The sequence below is a fragment of the Pongo abelii genome, chromosome 4, assembly GCF_028885655.2.
Source record: "Pongo abelii isolate AG06213 chromosome 4, NHGRI_mPonAbe1-v2.0_pri, whole genome shotgun sequence".
NCBI lineage: Eukaryota > Metazoa > Chordata > Mammalia > Primates > Hominidae > Pongo > Pongo abelii.
The window spans coordinates 188313104-188329458 of NC_071989.2; the positions used below are offsets into that span (position 1 = coordinate 188313104).

Here is a 16355-nt window from a genome sequence, read left to right on the forward strand (position 1 = left end):
GTGGGCAGGGGCCTCTCACCCGTCCCATCCCTGCAGGGAAGTTGCAATCCATTAGGGCTGTAGTAAGGGGGAGTCTGACTTCTGTGCTCTGCTCCAGGCTGGGAATTTTGCACTGGGCCTTGTAAATTACGTAGATGGCACAGGGTGATGAGTACCATTATTATCCCTGTTTTATAAAGAGAGTATTAAAGAGAAGTAACTTCACCAACTGCAAAATGTCAATATATATATCCCATATGGATTTAAAAAACTAGGCCGGGCATGGTGGCTCATGCCCGTAACCCCAGCATTTTGGGAGGCCGAGGCAGGCGGATCACCTGAGGTCAGGAGTTCGAGACCAACCTGGCCAACATGGTGAAACCCCATCTCTACCAAAAAAAAAAAAATACAAAAATTAGCCGGGCTTGGTGGTACGCACCTGTAATCCCAGCTACTCAGGAGGCTGACGCAGGAGAATTGCTTGAACCTAAGAGGTGGAGTTTGCAGTGAGCCGAGACCATTCCACTGCACTCCAGCCTGGGCAACAGAACGAGACTATCTCAAAAAATAATAATAATTAACTCAATTTAAGGAAAGTATTAATAACTGCCACTCATTCTAGCAAAATGGTGGCCATGGCTTACAAAGAGATGAAATTTGGGGAACTGTTGGGTAGAGGACCATGTGGCTGGTCCCGAAGGTCACCGGGATTTGAAGCATCAGGTAGGACAGGAGCAGAGGTGGGGAAAGGAAATGGGCCAAGGGCGGCTCGCTCTGCAGTGACACAAGAAAAACAGGATGGGAGAAAGACAATGACACCTCTTCAGCCAGGGCCAGGCCCAAGGCTGACTCATGGTCTCTTTCCCCACTGATCTGCCTACACAAGCAATGAGGACAGGCAGGACTTTCAGAAGGAGCAGTTTAGGAGCAGAGATTGAATGTGAGCAGCACTCTTGCTGGATAATATGTTTTCAATGGTAGAAGCTAAAGGAAATGCTGCGGAATGTTTTGAATACTTGTTTTAAAATGTTGTCCCGGTTGGGCGCAGTGGCTCACGCCTGTAATCCCAGCACTTTGGGAGGCCGAGGTGGGTGGATCATCTGAGGTCGGGAGTTTGAGACCAACCTGACCAACATGGAGAAACCCCGTCTCTACTAAAAATACAAAATTAGCCAGGCATGGTGGCGCATGCATGTAATCCCAGCTATTCGGGAGGCTGAGGCAGGAGAATCTCTTGAACCTCAGGGGTGGAGGTTGCAGTGAGCCAAGATCGCTGCATTGCACTTTAGCCTGGGCAACAAGAACAAAACTTCCTCTCAAAAAAAAAAAAGTTTTCCCATCTAGGGTCTGGTATGTGATTGCATTGTCCATAGGTGTCCTGTTTGGTTTTGGGGGATTTTTTTTAAGGTAATAAGCGAACATGATTTTTTAAAAATCAAACCATACAAAAGAACATTTGGACAGGTGTGATGCTCATGCCTGTAATCCCAGCACTTTGGGAGGCCGAGGCGGGCGGATCATTTGAGGTCAGGAGTTCGAGACCAGCCTGGCCAACATGGTGAAACCCCGTCTCTACTAAAAATACAAAAATTAGATGGGCGTGGTGGCACACACCTGTAATCCCAGCTACTCGGGAGGCTGAGGCAGGAAAATTGCTTGAAACCAGGAGGCAGAAGTTGCAGTGAGCCAAGATCGCGCCACTGCACTCCAGCCTGGGCAACGAGCAAAATTCTGTCTCAAAAAAAAAAAAAAAAAGGGACAAATACTAAATCCTCCTTCCCAGAAATTTTCCCCAGTACTATTGTATCTTTGAGCGTTTCAGCACATAGCACATGTGCTTTCCTCTCTCAACACTGGCTGTTTTCACGCAAGCAATAGGATGTACCCACAAGGAATATATCTTGCTTTTTAGAGTAATGCTTCCTAAAGGATGAGTAACAAACATGCGTGTTTTAAGAATTAACATGCTGGTGGGGTGCAGGTGGCTCATGCCTGTAATCCCAGTACTTTGAAAGGCCAATGAGAGAGGATTGCTTGAGCCCAGGAGTCTGAGACTGGCCTGCCAATTTATTTGGCAATTCAGTAGGTGTAGAACTTCGCGATATTCTGTATGTCATGTTGAACTATTATTAATGAAGCTTAGAGATGTGAATAGTTTGGCCAAGGTCACAAAGCCAGTAAAATTGAGAGATGGAACCGCTAAAAGATCGTTCCAGGTTTAATTTTCCATGCCTCTAACTTGAGTGCTAATGGGTACAGGTAACCCCATAGTAGGGGATGCATGAGATGGCAAAACACTGCCAGCAGCACTTCAGAGACAGCACCACCCAGCGCTGATTGCCTGGAACACTGGTCTTAACATTTTTTACTCATGTAACCCCCTAAGAAAACTCCCAACATTTTTTTTTTTTTTTGAGCCGGCGTTTCACTCTTGTCACCCAGGCTGGAGTGCAATGGCGTGATCTCGGTTCACGGCAACCTCCACCTTCCAGGTTCAAGCGATTCTCCTGCCTCAGCCTCCCAAGCAGCTAGGATTACAAGCATGCACCACCACGCCCAGGTAATTTTTTGTATTTTTAGTAGAGACAGGGTTTCACCATGTTGGCCAGGCTGGTCTCAAACTCCTGACCTCAAGTGACCTGCCCACCTCAAGTGATCTGCCCACCTCGGCCTCCCAAAGTGCTGGGATTACAGGCATGAGACACTGCTCCCAGCAGAAAACTTAACTTTTAAAGTTAACATATAAGATTCTTCATCATATTTTAAAGTTGCTCAGAATTCATTTTCTGGCATAGTATAAATATTGACTTTTTAAAATAAAACTGTTATTGTTTTTTGAAATGTATCAAGTGGTATGTAAATACCTTAATGAATTGATAATTACCACCATCCATCTTTAAAATAGCAAGTTATTTAATATTTGAAAATTTTACATTTTCCCTTTTATTCATTGAACTTGAATTTCCATTCCACTTCTGCCATAGAATTAATGTAATAGATTTGTATGTTTTTAAAAGTGTTATTGGTCATAAGTCTCAGCAAAAAGTATGTAAATAAGTTAAAGTTTAATAAATTTTTATTGTGACTAAAGCTCTAAGTGTATAAAAATTTTTCTTCTGGAGTGAATTATCATTAAGTTTATTAGTAATGCTACATTGGTAACAGGAACATAAATATAATTTTTATAAAGAATTATACATAAATTTTTCTTGAATTGCATTTTTTTTTTTTTTTTTGAGAAGGGTCTCACTCTCCTGTTGCCCGGCCTGGAATGCAGTGGCGCACTCTCGGCTCACTGCAACCTCCGCCTCCCGAGTTCAAGCAATCCTCCCACCTCAGCCTCCCCAGTAGCTGGGACTACAGGTGCGCACCAGCACGCCCAGCTAAGTTTTGTATTTTTAGTAGAGACGGGTTTTACCTTGTTGGCCAGGCTGATCTCGAACTCCTGACCTCAGGTGATCTGCCTGCCTCAGCCTCCCAAAGTGCTGGGATTACAGGCATGAGCCACCACGCCCAGCCAATGAATTGCATCTCTAAATGAGATGAATGGTGTTGGTTTTTGTCATTAGCATATATCTGTAGATGAATATATATGATTTACTGCTATAGTGTGATAGAATTCAGCATCAGTTTTAGTCCTGTTTTTTGTTTGTTTGTTTGTTTGTTTTAGTAATGTTGGTCATCTTTGAACTCTTTCCAAGTTATATGTCCCAAATCACACTGATCTAAAGCCAAAAATTATTTTTTGTTCCCTTATTTTCATTCAAAGCAAATAATTGAAAATTACCTGACCTGCAACCTAATCATATTAAGGAAATTTCTCAACTTTTGGGAGTTACCAAAAAAAAAAAGTTGTACCAAGACTTACCAAGTGTGAGCCAGGCACGGTGTCTCATGCCTGTAATCCCAGCATTTTAAGAGGCTGAGGCGGGTGCATTGCCTGAGGTCAGGAGTTCGAGACTAGCCTGGCCAACATAGTAAAACCCCATCTCTACTAAAAATACAAAAAATTACCTCGGCATGGTGGCGGGCACCTGTAATCCCAGCTACTGGGGAGGCTGAGGCAGGAGAATCTCTTGAACCCAGGAGGCGGAGGTTGCAGTGAGCCAAGATCGTGCCATTGCACTCCAGCCTGGGCAACAAGAGCAAAACTCCATCTCAAAAGAAAAAAAGACTTATCAAGAGATAATTTCACTTCTTATTCTTTCACTTAGGCACTTTGTTTAACCCAGAATACTCAGAATGGTTGGAGACATCTGAATATTGCTTATTTCATTCACCTTTGCCAATACAGTACTTTTTGACAAAAATAATTTTAGTTTATCATGTATTTCAAATCCATTTTCATCAAATACTTAGCTGCAGTTTGGGCTCATTTAATTTGTGGAAAATGGCCATCAAGCTAATGGCACATCTTAGGGTTGTGAATAGTGACTGGTTGAACATAATTACATAGATTTGTAGGGAGAAAAATTTAACTTTCTAAATTTAGGATACCCAAGCAGAGGGTTAGAGACCATCCCTCTGCCCCAAGACCAAGCTTAACTGAATACCAAAAAGCAGTAAAAGACTGGTCTTCACATTTTCGATTACTTAATCATCAAGGGCGACACCACCTCCATTTGGTGTATGGAACCTAGGGCACCCCAGGTCACCGTATCAAGAGGAAGACAGGTTATGGAGTGAGTTGCCCTTCTTTAGAGGGAGGAGAGAGTGCCTGTGAAACTTGAAAATCTGAAAATTGAGTTTCTTAAAAACATCCGGGCATACCTAGCTTTGGCAAGACTGCTGTATATGTATTCCAATTTCAAGACCACTAGATGATATAACTGGGCTTGGTGTCTTCTTTAAGGATAAATCTTTACAAATTGCTTTTATGGTTATTGCTCTCTCCAGAGTTTCTCCCTGCTCTTGATGAAGTTTTACAACTTTTATTTCCTTTGCCAATCATCCATTAACGTTTCAAAATTTATAAATATAATACATAGGCTTCTCTCGAAATATAAAAATAATTATACTGGCCGGACACGGTCGCTCACGCCTGTAATCCTAGCACTTTGGGACGCCGAGGCGGGCGGATCACCTGAGGTTGGAAGTTCGAGACCAGCCTGACCAACATGGAGAAACCCCGTCTCTACTAAAAATACAAAATTAGCCGGGCGTGGTGGCACATTCCTGTAATCCCAGCTACTCAGGAAGCTGAAGCAAGAGAATCGCTTGAGCTCAGGAGGCGAAGGTTGCAGTGAGCCGAGATGGCGCCATTGCACTCCAGCTTGGGCAATAAGAGTGAAACAACATCTCAAAAAAAAAAAAAAAAAAAAAAATTCTACCACCCCCAACGAAATGTTTTACTTAAGCCACTTTTAACCCTCTCCACAACCAAGGTGAAATGCTTAGGCTGTTTCTTCTTGCCCCGCAGCTCTCCCCCTACCTTCTTGGGTTTTGCTGAGATAATTTTGAATTTTTAGTCCCAGGATGTCTCAGTATTTATTTAAGACCTTTCCTACAAGTTCACGGCCATAATATTATCGTTCTTTCAGATTTAACTGTAATTAACTATATAAAAATATAGTACGTATAAATGTGCTCTTTAATTGTCCATATTAATCAATGCTGGTGAAATAAAACAGGTAAAGGATTAATATCCAAAATATACAGGTCAGTAAGACAAAGGCAAGCAATTCAACACGAAAGTCAATTGAGCAAGCAATTCACAGAAGAAATACTAGGAGACAATAAACAGAAGTTATTTAACCTCAGTAGTAATTGGACAGCTGCAAACCAAAAACAATACGATCCCCCGCCCCCATTCCAATTGGCAAATATTTCCAAGACAATGTAAGCGCGCGCGCGCCCGGGAGAGGGCCGCGCTTCGCACCTGGGACTTTCCTGCCAGGACTCTTACTTTGGGACCTAAACTTTTAGTTTCTAGGATACCAGCTTACTGGGTTTGAGAGAACATTTGGCCAGCACGTATAGATATCCGATGATAATTGCAGACAGTCTTTATTACACCCTCAAAGCAATGCGACAAGATAATGGGAGTTGAAATGGAACTCTCTGAATTCATTTGACTCCAACGGTTTTCCTTACCAAAAAACAAAGTGTGCGTAAAACCTAAAATTGTCCACTAGTAACGGACGAAAGATCGGCAACAAGAATTTGAGCCTGGAACTGAGGGGAAGATGCTTCCCTGCAGGCACCCGGCTGGCACTATCCGGCAAGAGACAAGGCTGGAAAAGCCTTCCGGGCGGGGTGTGCATCCTCCCTCGTCAGGGACAGAGGATGCAAAATGGCGCCCACTAGCTCCGTAGGAGTGGCCTTGAGCTGGACTCGCCCAATAGGAATGTTTGGGGGCGGGACGCTTTCCCAGCACGCCCTCTAAGAGCTTGGGGCAGGGCTTCCTGTAGGTAGCGCCCTTCCATTGGTCAAAAATGGAACCGGGGTTGCGGGAGAAGCCAAACGCGGCGAGTCTTGCTAAAGCCGTCGCCGTAGCAACGCGCGGAGCCGTCTGGGAGAGGCCTCTGGAGCAGGAGGCCCAGTGGCTCTTCTGACTCAAGGCCCCGCCGTCCGGGTAGGGGGCTGTGGCCTCTAGGGATCAGGGACTACTTACCTGCGAATCCCGGTTGTCCGCCCGCCAGCACGTCCGTTCCCTAAGCAGACCGCCTAGCCTCCTGCCTGACCCGTCTTCTCACCGTTGCCCGGAGTCTGACCTCCCCACACACAGTCCACTAACGAAGCTATCCCTGCTCCTGCCTCACAGCTTCTAAGTGCCAGATGATGGAGGAGCGTGCCAACCTGATGCACATGATGAAACTCAGCATCAAGGTGTTGCTCCAGTCGGCTCTGAGCCTGGGCCGCAGCCTGGATGCGGACTATGCCCCCTTGCAGCAGTTCTTTGTAGTGATGGAGCACTGCCTCAAACATGGGCTGAAAGGTGAGCCTGAGGGGGCGTTTGGGAGCGTGAAAGTTCGGGCTGGGTGTTTGCTGAGCATTTTTTCATCAGTGCCAGACATCCTTCTAGGTGCTGAAATGCCAGCAGTGTACAGAACAGGCAAGGTTCCTATATTCAGAAGCGACGTTCTAGAGCAGCGCTGGCCAACAGAAATAGCATGCAAGCTATATAGGCAATTTTAAAGTTTCTAGTAGCCAGCTTTCTTTAAAAGCGTTAGATGAGGCTGGGCGCCGTGGCTCACGCCTGTAATCCCAGCACTTTGGGAGGCCGAGGCGGGCGGATCACGAGGTCAGGAGATCGAGACCATCCTGGCTAACACGGTGAAACCTGGTCTCTACTAAAAAAAAAAATATATATATATATATATATATACAAAAAATTAGCTGGGCGTGGTGGCAGGCACCTGTAGTCCCAGCTACTCGGGAGACTGAGGTAGGAGAATGGTGTGATCCCGGGAGGCGGAGGTTGCAGTGAGCTGAGATCGCGCCACTGCACTCCAGCTTGGGCAACAGAGCAAGACTCCGTCTCAAAAAAGAAAAAAAGAAGAAAGAAAAAAGAAAAAAAAAAGTGTTAGATGAGATGGCTTTCTGTGGGGATAAAACTTAAAAATTAAGAAAAAAAAAGTTAACCTAATTTGCTAAAATGTTTTAAAATTAGTGTTAATAATATATTTTATGGAACCCGTATATCCAAAATATCATTCAACACATATTCAGTATTTAAAAGCCTTATTAGGCCAGGCCTGGTGGCTCACGCCTTGTAATCCCAGCACCTTGGGAGGCCGAGGCGGGAGGATCGCTTGAGCTCAGAAGCTGGAGACCACCCTGGCCAGCATGGTGAAACCCTGCCTCTACTAACAACACAAAAATTAGCCGGGCATGGTGGCGCATGCCTGTAATCCCAGCTACTCGAGTGGCTGAGGCAGGAGAATCTCTTGAACCCAGGAGGCGGAGGTTGCAGTGAGCTGAGATTGCACCATTGCTCTCCAACCAAGGCGACAGGGCGAGATTCCGTCTCAAAAATAAATTAATTAATAAATTAAACAGATGCAAAGGTCCTGAGTGGGACCAACCTTCCTCAGCTTGAGAAAGACTCCAGGTAACAGGTGTGCCAAGTGTGCTGAGGGAGAGGGGGGAGGACGTGAGGTCAGGGGAGTGGGGACAGGCTGGACCGTATATGGCCTTAAAGGTCACAATGAGGAGTTGCATTTTATTCTTAGTGTCTTTGGAAGATCCTAAACAAGGGAGAAATGTGTCCTAACTTCAGTTCTTAAAAGAACTTCTAGCTATGTAGAGAACAGATTGTAATGGTGGGGAAGTGACAGTATTAGGAGCAGGAAGACCAATTACAGCAGTACAGATGATGAGGATTTGAAAAAACAAGCAAAAAAAATCAATCCTTGATTTTGCCATCAAGGAAAAAAAGGAGGAAGAATTTCATAGATGAGCCTATAAGGCAATTTTTTTTTCTTTTTTTTTTTTTTTTTTTTTGAGAGTCTCGCTCTGTCCCCCAGGCTGGAGTGCAGTGGCGCAATCTCCGCTCACTGCAAGCTCCTCCTCCCAGGTTCACGCCATTCTCCTGCCTCAGCCTCCCGAGTAGCTGGGACTACAGGCGCCCACCACCACGCCCAGCTAATTTTTTTTTTATTTTTAGTAGAGATGGGGTTTCACCGTGTTAGCCAGGATGGTCTCGATCTCCTGACCTCGTGATCCACCCATCTCGGCCTCCCAAAGTGCTGGGATTACAGGCGTGAGCCACTGCACCCGGCCAAGGCGCCTGTTTTATTCCATGGGCAATACATACGTCCAGAAAGAGCACAGTAAGCATATCAGAGAAACTCTGTTGCCAGAGAAAGAGAGACTAATTTATTACATGGCCCTTTCCCAGTCCCCAAGAGTAAATCAAGAAGGATTAAGCAGGCCGGGCGCTGTGACTCACGCCTGTAATCCCAGCACTTTGGGAGGCTGAGGCAGGCAGATCACGAGGTCAGGAGTTCAAGACCAGCCTGGCCAAGATGGTAAGACCCTGTCTCTACTAAAAATACAAAATTAGCCCGGCGTTGTGGGCACCTGTAATCCCAGCTACTCAGGAGGCTGAGGCAGAGAATTGCTTGAACCCGGGAGGCAGAGGTTGTAGTGAGCTGAGATTGCGCACTGCACTCTAGCCTGGGCAATAGAGTGAGACTCCATCTCAAAAAAGATAAAAAAAAAAGGATTAAGCAGTGAAGTTTAGCAGCTTTCACTGCCACTTGGCTTTTGGGAAGAGGCTGTGGGTCCCTGAAGAAATTTTGCAACCTGTTCTTATGAATAACACTTTTGTTTTTCCTTTTAGTTAAGAAGAGTTTTATTGGCCAAAATAAATCATTCTTTGGTCCTTTGGAGCTGGTGGAGAAACTTTGTCCAGAAGCATCAGATATAGCGACTAGTGTCAGAAATCTTCCAGAATTAAAGTGAGTGAGAAGTAGTTATGCCAATTTGATGATTTTAAAAACTCCCTCATATTTACTCATTTCTCCATTCCTTGCTAATGAAGCCCTTTCTGATTGGAAAGAGCTCTGCTGCTCATTATCCACATGATCTCTAGCAAGATTTGACTCTCTATGAGCCTCAGTTTCCTTTTCTTTAAAATGGGGACAGTGATTCCTGCTTGCCACACAGGCCAAATAGGTTGAAAAGGTATTGTCAACCAAAGGGCACTCACAGAAAGAAAAGGAACTACTGGTACACTCCTGGAATCACTGCTTCAGATGCAGGTGGGCAGTTTTCTGAATAATACATTTTGGGCCAGATTGTAGATTCCAGGCCAAAGGACATTTGTAATTCGTTAGGGTGGGACTAACGAATTATTTGCCATGTCTGGATTTGTCCTTGGGATCGCTATGCTTAGGCTCAAAATCAAAAACAGGCCAGAACACAAATAAGTCATCTTCATGGAATTTGGCATGTAGAAAGGGTCTCAGGGATCCTTGAGCCAATGCAAAAGAACCCTCTGCAGAGTTTCCCAGATGGGACTAGACTGTTCAGCGTTTATTTGACCCTTCTCCTAGGGAGCCTGCCTATTCCATTTTCAGATAATAATAACAGCCACTGCCCTCAGGGCCTGCTCTATGACAGGCATTGTGCTGAGAACATTCCTTCTCATTTATCTCATTTAATTCTCAACAGCTATCCGATAGCTGTTAGTGTCCTCATCTACAAGTGTGGGAACTGAGACTTAGAGTGGTTAAGTAACTTGCCCAAGGTGCCTTGGCAGGTGAGTGATGGAGCAGGAAGAGGACACAGGTCTGTTATGCCCTGAAGCCCTCTAAATCCCATGAAACTCCATTGCTGCCAAGCCCTGTGCATTCTTCTCAAGATTGGATTTAAGCCCTCTATGCAAATTCTGCCTGCCTGGCCTACATCGCATATATTTAAAGCCTTTTGCACCTGCCAACCTTTCAAATGTTTATTTCATGACCTTTTTTTTTTAAGGAGTCTCACTCTCGCCCAGACTGGAGTGCAGTGGCGCAGTCTCAGCTCACTGCAACCTCCGCTTCCTAGGTTCAAGCGATTCTCATGCCTCAGCCTCCCGAGTAGCTGGGATTACAGGCACGTGCCACCACACCCGGCTAATTTTTGTATTTTTTGTAGAGACAGGGTTTCGCCATGTTGGCCAGGCTAGTCTCAAACTCCCGACCACAGGTAATTCACCTGCCTCGGTCTCCCAAAGTGCTGGGATTACAGGCATGAGCCACCGCGCCCGGCCTTAATGACCTTTTTCATGAACCTCTCAAGTCTACTGCCCTGCTTCTTCAGTTGTTCTTTATATGGTACAATTTCTCATACCCTTCCTGTCCAGCTCACTCACTCCCTCAAGAGTAAAGCACCTACACAGACAGTGTCCTGATGTTTTCTTTTTTTTTTTTTTTTTGAGATAGAGTTTCGCTCTTGTTGCCCAGGCTGGAGTGCAGTGGCGCAATCTCGGCTCACTGCTACCTCCACCCCCTGGGTTTCAGCAATTCTCCTGCCTCTGCCTCCCAAGTAGCTGGGATTACAGGTGCCTGCCACCAGGCCCAGGTAATTTTTGTATCTTTAGTAGAGGCGGGGTTTCACCATGTTGGCCAGGCTGGTCTCCAACTCCTGACCTCAGGTGATCCATCTGCCTCAGCCTCCCAAAGTGCTGGGATTATAGGCGTGAACCACTGTGCCTGGCTGTTTTTTTGTTTTGTTTTGTTTTGTTTTGAAGACAGTCTCTCTGTCGCCTAGGCTAGAGTGCAGTGGTGGTGCAGTCTCTCAGCTCACTGCAAGCTTCACCTCCCAGGCTCAAGTGATCTCTGCCACCTCAGCCTCCCAAATAGCTGGGACTATAGGCTGAGGCAGGAGAATTGCCTGAACCCGGGAGGCAGAAGTTGCAGTGAGCAGAGATCACACCACTGCACTCCTGCCTGGATGACAGAGTGAAGTGAGACTCCATCTTAAAAACAAACAAACAAAAAATCGTCTGTACTTTGACCCCGCAATTCCACTTACATGTGTTTTATCCTACACATGTAACACATGACAATGACACATGTGCAGAATGATCTATTGCCATCGTTATTGGTAACAGGAGATCAGAACCACCCTAGTTTTTTTTAACCTAGCTAAATAAATTATGGTGCTGTCCAATAATGACACACTAAAGCTATAAAAAAAGTAAAGTCCTCTGTGTACTGATATGGAAAGATTTTCAAGATGACAGATACTTAGCGAAATAAGCAGGTTGAGAACTGCATGTGAAATACGTTAAATTTTTTTGTAAAAAGGGAGAAAAATAATTTATATTTGGTACTTGTTTTCATGTGTAGAAACATGTTTCGGAAATGAACTTAAACAAAGTACACTATATTAGTGTATAGGGGAGGGGGATGGGAAGGTGGAGGACAAGGAGACAAGTATTTATGCCTTTTAATACTTTCCAGGTTTTCTTTTTTTTTTTTTTTTTTTTTGAGACAGTCACTCTGTCGCCCAGGCTGGAGTGCAGTGGCACGATCTTGACTCACTGCAGCCTCTGCCTCCCGGGTTCAAGCGATTCTCATGCCTCAGCTTCCTGAGTAGCTGGAATTATAGGCGTGAGCCACCACACCCAGCTATTTTTTGCATTTTTAGTTGAGATGGGATTTTACCATGTTGGCCAGGCTAGTCTCAAACTCTTGACCTCAGGTGATCCACCCTGCTGGGCCTCCCAAAGTGCTGGGATTACAGGTGTGAGCCACCAAGCCTGGCCTACTTTCTAGGTTTTAAACCAAGTGAAGATATTGCCCATTCAAAAAAAATTCAGCATTAAAGTGCATATACTGTTTTGTAGCCTTTTTTCCATTTATTCCACTTAATATTAGATTTTAAATCTCTTTACGTATCAAATATTCATCTACAATATCATTTTTTAAATGGCCAAATCATATTCTGTTGTATATCTAATTTTGTTTAACCCCCCTTGTGGCTGTCTTCAAATTCTTGTTACCACAAACCGTGATAATGATGAGGTGACCGTCCCGAAACATACTTCTTCATGTCCGTCTTCAGTTATTTCCCTAGGATATATTACGAAATGTAGAATTTTGGTAACCTGTTGTCATCAAATTGCCACTAGAAAGTTGCACAGTTGGCCAGGCACAGCGGCTCACGCCTATAATCCCAACACTTTGAGAGGCTGAGGCGGGAAGAATGCTTGAGCCCAGGAGTTTGAAACCAGCCTGGACAATGTGGCAAAACCCCATCTCTACAAAAAAAAAATTAGTTGGGTGTGGTAGCGCATGCCTGCTGTCCCAGCTACTCCGGAGGCTTAATGCAGGATTATCACTTGAGCCTGGGAGCTCCAGGCTGCAGGGAGCCATGATCATGCCATTGCACAACAGCATGGGCGACTGAGCAAGACCCTGTCGCCAAAAAAAAAAAAAAAGAAAGTTGTAAAGTTTACAGTCTCACCAAGCAGCACTTGAGAGGCCTTTTTTCTTTTAATGTTTAATACAGGCCTGTTCTTTCTTTTCTTTTCCTTTTTTCTTTTCTTCTCTCTTCTTTTCTTTCTTTTCTGCTTCTCTGGAGATGATGCTAGAATACAGAAAAATTACACCTTCAAGATTGGGGCCAGGCCTGTAATCCCAGCACTTTAGGGGGCCAAGGTGGGCGGATTACTTGAGATCAAGAGTTCAAGACTAGCCTGGCCAACATGGTAGAAACCCCATCTCTACTAAAAATAGAAAAATTAGCTGGGCATGGTGGCAGGTGCCTGTAATCCCAGCTACTCGGGAGGCTGAGGCAGGAGAATCACTTGAACCTGGGAGGTGGAGGATGCAGTGAGCCAAGATCACAATGGTGAGCCAAGATTGTGCCACTGCACTCTAACCTGGGTGACAGAGCGAGGCTCCATCTCGGGGGAAAAAAAAAAAAAAAAAGATTGGTTCCACAACATTGTGAATGTACTTAACACTACTTAACTGTAAGATTAAAAATGGTTAACATGGTAAATTTTATGTTCTGTGTATTTTACCACAATTAATAATAAAACATAAAATTGTACCTTTAAGGCCAGGTACAGTGACTCATGCCTGTAATCCCAGCACTTTGCAAGGCCAAGGCAGCCTGATCACTTGAGGCCAGGAATTTGAGACCAGCTTGGCTAACATGGCAAAACCCTGTCTCTACTAAAAACACAAAAATTAGCCAGGCGTGGTGACGCATGCCTGTAATCCCAGCTACTCAGGAGGCTAAGCCACGAGAATCGCTTGAACCCAGGAGGCGGAGGTTGCAGTGAGCTGAGATTGCACCACTGCACTCCAGCCTGGACAACAGGCAAGACTCTATCTCAAAAAAAAAAAAAAAAAAAAAAATGTACCTTTGAGCTAACCCCTTAGAGATTTTATAAGCTTCAGCACTTTAACAAGCACTAAGTTCTCTATTCGTCTTTTGAAAGAATGTTTATCCATTACACAAATCTAACCTGATATTTTCCTGTGATATTTTATGACTATAAGCAAAGCATTATCTAATTGTATTTGTAATAGTACTCAAAGGTGTGTGGTGAGCCATTTTCTCTGCCTGCCCAGGCTGTGTGCATCCCTCCCCAACCCCAAACAGCCATTCTTAGAGTATCGTATGCATTTACAAGGGTGTGTTTCCTATGTGTCTCCCTGGCTAAATCAAGTGTCTTTTCTGTGTTTGTTGTTGTTATGCCACAATAGTTGATTCTCTGTTTGAATTCTAGGACAGCTGTGGGAAGAGGCCGAGCGTGGCTTTATCTTGCACTCATGCAAAAGAAACTGGCAGATTATCTGAAAGTGCTTATAGACAATAAACATCTCTTAAGGTATTTCATCAACCATGTTTGCTTATCTTTTGCTTGGTAAATAATTAGAACATAGGCTGGGTGCGGTGGCTCACACCTGTAATCCCAGCACTTTGGGAGGCCAAGATCAGGTGGATTGCTTGAGGTCCGGAGTTCAAGACCAGCCTGGCCAACATGGTGTCGTATTTTTAGTCTCTACTAAAAATACGAAAATTAGCCAGGTGTGGTGGCGGGTGCCTGTAATCCCAGCTACTCGGAAGGCTGAGGCAGGAGAATCGCTGGAACCCGGGAGGCGGAGGTTGCAGTGAGCCGAGATCACGCCACTGCACTCCAGCCTGGGCGACAGAGGGAGACTCCATCTAAAAATAAATAATAATAGTCTGAGCGCGGTGGATAACGCCTGTAAACCCAGCACTTTGGGAGGCCAAGGTGTGCAGATCACGAGGTCAGGAGTTCGAGACCAGCCTGGCCAATGTGGTGAAACCCCGTCTCTACTAAAAATACAAAAATTAGCTGGGCATCCCAGCTACTCAGGAGGCTGAGGCAGGAGAATCACGTGAACCTGGAAAGTGGAGGTTGCAATGAGCCGAGATCGCGCCATTGCACTCCAGCCTGGGCGACAGAGTGAGACTCCTTCTCAAAAAAATAATAATTAGAACATAGTTCTGTAGATCATTTTGAATTAAAATAAGTGTATCAGCCAGGTATAGTGGCTCATGCCTGTAATCCCAGCACTTTGGGAGGCCAAGGCAGGCTGATCACTTGAGGTCAGAAGTTCAAAAACAACCTGGACCACATGGTAAAACCCCATCTGTGCTAAAAATACTAAATTAGCTGGGCATGGTGGCATATGCCTATAATCCCAGCTACTCAGGAGGCTGAGGCAGGAGGATTGCTTGAACCCAGGAAGCAGAGGTTGCAGTGAGCCAAGATCACACCACTGTACCTCCAGACAGAGTAAAATAAAAAAATAAGTATATAATATTTACAGAAATTTATGACTGGTTCATTTTTGATATTTATAACTAAGCAATAATCACTATAAAAGGAATGTTCTCTAGACTATGATTTACGAGGGAGGACTCTCCAGAGTTAAAGCTCTCTTGTAATTGAGAAATAGGTATATCTTACAGCATAGCCTAAAACCCAAGCTTTTCAGTGTTTTCAAGTCATGGCTCATTATCGAACATATCTTTACACGACAAATACTGATTTACAATATTTCACATACTCTGAGTACAGTTGACACTGAGTAACTTTGAGTTACAGATTTTGTTCTAATGAACTAATTCTTTTTCAATTAATTTTTTATTTATAATTGATACAAAATTATACATATTTATGGGATACTGTGTGCATGTATACACTATGTAATGATGAAATCAGGGTAATTACCATATCCCTCACTTTACTAATGAACTAATTCTTAAGAGAAAAGTCTTATGCACACACACAGTGGCCTGGATGCCACTGGATTTGGTACATTAGCAAGTCATTGCTGACCAGAGCAGTATCAGGCAGGGGATGGACCACCCCCTGCAAATGGCCGTGATAACTGGGCAGTAAGGAAGTAAAGCAACAGATGTTGCTCCGTGGGACGCAGGAAGGAGGAGTGTTATTCTTGGATGTGGGATCCCATTTCCTGTCTATATGAGTGTAAGTGGAGAAGTAGTTCGTATCAACACAGAAGAGGAGCCAGTGGAGAGTGACAGGAGTCAAGAGGCGATGAGGAGAACGGGGGTCCAGGGTCTGCGTGGAGGAGTTAACTTTAGACGGGGAGAGGCGAGCCCATTCTAAGTCACAGGAAGAGAAGAGACGACAGGGGAGAAAAAGCAGCCGTTGAAGCAGTGAAGAGAAATGAAAGGGAGGGAGGAAATCCACAGCAGTATCTTCTGGCTCCAGGGCACAGTTGAAAAGGCAGTTCAGGGTGGGGAAGGAGTGGGGATGGTGAAGCTGTTTCTGAGCATCGCCCTGTCCTGTCCATCTCTTTTAGCGAGTTCTATGAGCCTGAGGCTTTAATGATGGAGGAAGAAGGGATGGTGATTGTTGGTCTGCTGGTGGGACTCAATGTTCTCGATGCCAATCTCTGCTTGAAAGGAGAAGACTTGGATTCTCAGGT

General features: G+C 44.8%; 1 protein-coding gene across 5 annotated transcripts in view; it reads left to right on the plus strand.

Annotated features, from left to right (window-relative positions):
• Positions 1-16355, plus strand: part of RUFY1 (RUN and FYVE domain containing 1) — a 63672-nt gene that overhangs the window by 3423 nt on the left and 43894 nt on the right. For all 5 annotated transcript variants that reach the window (XM_024247420.3, XM_054556640.2, XM_063724553.1 and 2 more), the window contains exons 2-5: positions 6743-6916; positions 9266-9383; positions 14156-14257; positions 16230-16353. In XM_024247420.3, coding sequence (XP_024103188.1) covers positions 6743-6916; positions 9266-9383; positions 14156-14257; positions 16230-16353 — 518 coding nt within the window. The remainder of the gene's footprint in view (positions 1-6742; positions 6917-9265; positions 9384-14155; positions 14258-16229; positions 16354-16355) is intronic.